This window comes from Vicia villosa, linkage group LG3 (assembly GCF_029867415.1).
Source record: "Vicia villosa cultivar HV-30 ecotype Madison, WI linkage group LG3, Vvil1.0, whole genome shotgun sequence".
In the NCBI taxonomy this organism is placed as follows: Eukaryota; Viridiplantae; Streptophyta; class Magnoliopsida; order Fabales; family Fabaceae; genus Vicia; species Vicia villosa.
This window is the reverse complement of record NC_081182.1, coordinates 72750786-72755951: the sequence shown is the minus strand read 5'-3', so window position 1 is coordinate 72755951 and position 5166 is coordinate 72750786. Positions and strand designations below refer to the sequence as shown.

Genomic DNA, 5166 nt, shown 5'->3' with positions numbered 1-5166 from the left:
TTAATAGTTATTATCGTTTTTGTGTGCATTTTAATAACCTCTCAAATGAATTTGTATTACATATTCACACATAGTAACAAACAAACATGAGCAACAACTTTATAAATATTGTCAAAAAAAGACAATTTTATAACAAGGAGATAATTTTCCTTTTTTTATGTCAATATTTCATTTGACAAATGTTACATACAAATGATAAGAAAAAAAAAAACAAATCAAAGAACAGCATAAGTTCCTGTTAGAGTAAACTTTATTGCATCAAATCATTTACAAAATACCAACTCAAAAGCAATGAACGGTTGGCAAAGAATTTGGTGTGAGAATATTACATGAAATTAAATCAAAATGTACAAGTTTTGTCTTTCCTTTTTTTTCTTTCCTGTTCAACAATACACAAGTCCTTTTCTACACCTGAATAGACACCCTTTCTGCTGAAGCTTCTGTAATCTTCAATGTTCCACCTTGATGTTTCCCATGTTGCTTGATTTGGTGCTGGGACCAATAAGCATGTGCTCCTAAAACTCTGTCCAATAGCTCCTGAGGTACTGGCTCCCCTCTCCTTTGTTGTGGGGAGATTTTTGCAGTGTGCACTAGTGTTTTCCATTTATCCTGCATAAACAAATAAGGCCATGTTTGGTTAAAGTGCTTAATTAATCACTTATAGCATAAGTAACTATCATATAAGTTGGTATCCAATAGCTTATGGAATGTCAGGAGATAAATTCAAATAAATCCATCCAAACAGATCTCAATCTCTCGGTTTAAAGGACACTTTATGTACAAAGAGAACGGAAGAAACAATTTACCTTTAAGTCTACATAAGTTCTATGATCTGCATTATCAAAAGCTCGCAACTTAACATCACGCCACCTGCACGACGGAAACATTACCAACAATTCAGTTTTATCGTCTATCGAAAGGTAAAGTTTGTGCCGTATTAATAAATAAAATCGTACCTTCCAGTTCCAAGTTCTTCTACTGCATGAACAAGTGCTTCTACCTCAGTCACGGAGAACGGTCTCCTGGTTCGACGATGTACAAACTCAGAGCGCTTGGTTTTCTGACTCAGCGGTACCACAGCTAATGCTTCATTACTGGCCGGAAGAGCAACTATCGCTTTGGAATCTGGTGTTATTTTGTCAACTATGGTGTCAGTTGGAGAATAAGTAGAATCATGGTTATTTTCCACTATGTTGCCTGGAATTATCGGCAAACTGGAGTCATGTATGGTATCGGTTATCCCTGAATCTAATGCAAGAGTTTCCGGAGACCTAAAAAAATTAAATGATGATATTAGCTATAGCAGAATCATAAGCAGATTCCATTAACAAGCATTGTGATTTTCCCTTCATAAAAGAAATTATGTTATCAAATTTAGTTCACCTGGTAGGTTCGGATGTATCGCATTGAGAAGAAGGATCACCGATACAAGAAACTGGAGAAGCTACTATTGAACTAGGCTCCAACATGAAACTAAGAGTATCGAGATTCTCATTGCAGGATAAACCTGTCTGCTCAAGTGTTCTATTGTCATCTCCGATTGCTTCGCCCTGAAGAAGAACACCGACATGCATACCGCCTTCGATTATAGCCATCACTGCCTCCATGACTGTCCTCTACAAAAAGTTGTAACAATACACAGTTCAAAGATGAATCTTTAACAAGTGACAACAATAAGATCTATGTTGGCAAGCTCTATTTATACCTTTAGTGAACCGACGGTAGCAGTTTCGGGAACCTCAATGTAAAGCTCTGGTATTCTAAATGACTTGATGCTAAACTTCACTGTTCACAAGGAATATAAATCACAGAAGTAACTATTTAGTGTAATGAACAATCAAACCAAGATAAACAATGAAGGAATATCAAAGAATTAGTTACCTCGAGATTCCTCGGTTACTTGCAGTTTTGCAGAAGAGCTAGGCTTGTGTCCATCCTTTCCTTTCTCGGGCGAATTAGTCACACTCTCACTGCTGAATCCTCCATCGGAAGTTACTCCAGAAACCCGGTCAAAGAATTTCCTCCTCTTAACAATAGTGCTGTGACGAGATTTGTCGGAACCGTGAGAAGTCTTCCTCTTACAATAAAGAGGTACTTCTAGATCTGCAAATGCAACCATACTTTTTCAGTTAAAAACACTATCAAGAAACTCAAAGACATATTCTGTATGCATTTGGGACCACGCTTACCAGATCTAGAAAGTTCACAGTCCTTCAATTTTGGAGCGACGTTCCAGTATTTAGAAGACAGCAGATTCTTGATTCTGCGGTGTGCCATGCGTCGTGGAGACCTAAAAGTCTTCGACTTGGCGGAAACCTTTGTACACCTTATAAAGTTTTCGTCATCATCTCTAAAATCTAACTTAATGTCATTCCCATCCTTGGTAAAGGAATTAGTGGGAAATGGCTTCCTATGAAATGGATATTTTACATCAAATTTCGAGTCGACCAGAGAAGGAGACATATACAATTCCAACCGGTCTTTCAAACCATATTTATCGGATCTGAATCCTTTCTTTATTTTCCTGTTATAAGACTTCCTGAAATTTTCAGGTGCTTCTACTACTAATCTATTAGTATAATTCACATATTTATCATCTGATTCAACAGCTTCGGTCTTCACATTAGCTTTTTCACCTTTTTCCAATGAAAAATCGGAATTGGCGTGCAGAATAGGTTTCTGATCACGGTTTTGTGAGGCTACCTCCGTTGCGAAAATACTCTCTGTACAGCTTCCCTGGTGAATTCCCTCCGTTATCAATGGCTTAACTTCATCTTGTCGATCTTCAACAATGACACCTTGGATATTTCCTCCTGAAGCATTGCTAGACGCTGAACTTTCTCCCTCCTCCAATAGCTTTCCAGCTATAGATGCCAATATTTCAAAAGCACAAACTTGACCATCGTCAACCGTTTTTTTCAATGGACCCCTCCGCTGCACAATTATCAAACATAAAGAGATTAAAATAGAATTCAAAACAGGAAAATGAAATGCAAAAAATTCGAAGAATGTATTTCCGATTAAGTGCTTACCCTTGCAGATCTAGGAGCTCGAGGAATAACGGGAACTTGAAAGCCAGTGAATCCATGATTTGCCCTCTTCTTAAACACCATAATTCAAACATAAATCTCTCATCAAATAACTAGAAGCATCAATTCAACAGATCCTCGTCACTGTCATAACATTGAAGGAGATTAATATCATTAACACTCACATTTTCAACTATTTCAAATAAACAGTTATTACAGTCAAAATTGTACAAAAAAAAAAAAGGCAAAAAGGAATATTCATAACATTAATTTGGAAACAAGCTTTGAAGTACAAGAGAAATAAATATGATACAAAATCACAAAAACAAAGAAGCAAGAAATCATCAGAGAAACAAATCTGTCATAAGATCCATCCAAATGAAACAGCTTTTCAACTCTAATTCAACAATTAAGATCTGATTTAAAACAACCCTGAAAAACTACCAATTCAGCACATGGATTCAACTTCATTTAGCAAGACATAACAGCAACAGAAATTGACTGATATTGGCTGCAAAGGTCGAATCCAGATCACAGAAGTAACAGAAACAGAAACAGGGAATCCATGGCACGAAAGATCAACGCTATTATGGATTGAGACCAACGAATTCCATGGAGTTTCAGGAAACAATTCCGATTCCATGGAATTAAAAGAATCAAAATCCATGATCATAATATATTAAAAAAGCACTTTTTAGGCCAAATCAAAGTAGTCCAAAAAAAATCAAAAATTTAACATTGAAACCAACGAAAATACAGTTGTACACGACAAAAACACCTTAACTCCCACGATCGGATCTCAATTCCCACCTCTGAGTTCAACCCCATTACTTTTCAACAAAAAAAAAAAAACAGAATCTTCAAATATTAGAGCAAAATTCATCTACACGCAACCACAATTTCTCTTTTCATCTAAATCTTCATAATTCAATCAGAATTACACAGATTTACCAAACAATTGAGATCATGACGACAGCAAAACAGAACAAAAAACACCAAAACCCAAAATTCAAACTCGTAAGATCAACAAAACAACACAAACAAACTCACCTCTTGTAAAAACAACATTCGAACAACGATCCGACGAATCAAGTTGTTGTGATCACGTAACAAAAAATCCGAGGTAACCCATTCTGTCTCTGACAAGAGAAGAAAAAAAAGTACAAACTAGGAAAATTGTCGCAGAATGCTTGAGATCTAAACGGAATTAAGAACTGAAACACAAAAACCTCAAAGTTTTTTCTCTGTTCTTCTTCTTCAATAATAATAATAATATGAAACTTTATTTTTTTTATTTTTATAAAAATGAAATAATTGTTATGTGATTGTGAGATGAAAGAAAACAATAGAATAGATAGAATAGTAGATAGAAGAGTTTAGGACACAAAAACCCACCAATACCCACGCAACAGTACCCTTAAACCCTTTATAGCTACGTTGTTTTCACCACACAACCGGTTTAGCCAGTAAAAGTGTTGGTTTACCGGTTATAGCAGGTCATTTTTTCTACCTAAACCCTCTTTAGACCCAAGTTTTTTCTTAACCCCTAACCCAACCCAAACCAAACCCCTATGACACGTGGAGCCTTGAAAAACCTTTGTGTGGAGAGATAAAGAGATGAGACAGAGATAGAGGAAACATTGAGATTTGGCTTTTCATATCAGGGGTTTGTGTGTGTGCCCATTTTGTGCTTTCCAATGTTTATCTCTTTTTAATTAATTAATATATTTCCTTTTTTTTGAGTTTTCTTATTTTTCTTTAAGAAACTTTTGCTCTTTTTCTATATATGTAACAATAATAATAAAACTTCCTTTTGTTATGCATTTTTCAAAGCTAATTTATTTATATTTGTGCAAATACAGATTCTAATTGACTCAATTCAAGGAACATTCAAAAAGTTAAAATAATAAATGAGCTAATTAATTTAGTGTTTTTTTAGTCTTATCTCTTATACTAAACTTTTTATTTTAAATTAATTTATATATTTATTAACTTTTTCAATAATTAATTTTATTAAATAATATGGATTTTTTATATCATAAAGTTTTTTAATAATATTTAATTTATTTTATACATATGTCAATAGGCCAAAACAAAATCACACTAATTTATTTATTTTTTTTGTAAAACTAGTGTT

At 34.5% G+C, this 5166-nt stretch overlaps 1 protein-coding gene across 1 annotated transcript; it reads right to left on the bottom strand.

Annotated features, from left to right (window-relative positions):
- Positions 1–232: 232 nt before the first annotated feature.
- On the bottom strand, positions 233–4437 carry LOC131661864 (telomere repeat-binding protein 3-like). Its single transcript, XM_058931502.1, has 9 exons — positions 4080–4437; positions 3033–3173; positions 2190–2934; positions 1882–2103; positions 1706–1785; positions 1384–1616; positions 957–1271; positions 807–870; positions 233–609 (listed from the first exon to the last, which is right to left on the bottom strand). The coding sequence occupies exons 2-9, from the start codon at positions 3111–3113 to the stop codon at positions 406–408; spliced, it is 1944 nt and encodes a 647-aa protein (XP_058787485.1). The 5' UTR covers positions 3114–3173; positions 4080–4437; the 3' UTR covers positions 233–405.
- Positions 4438–5166: the final 729 nt, after the last annotated feature.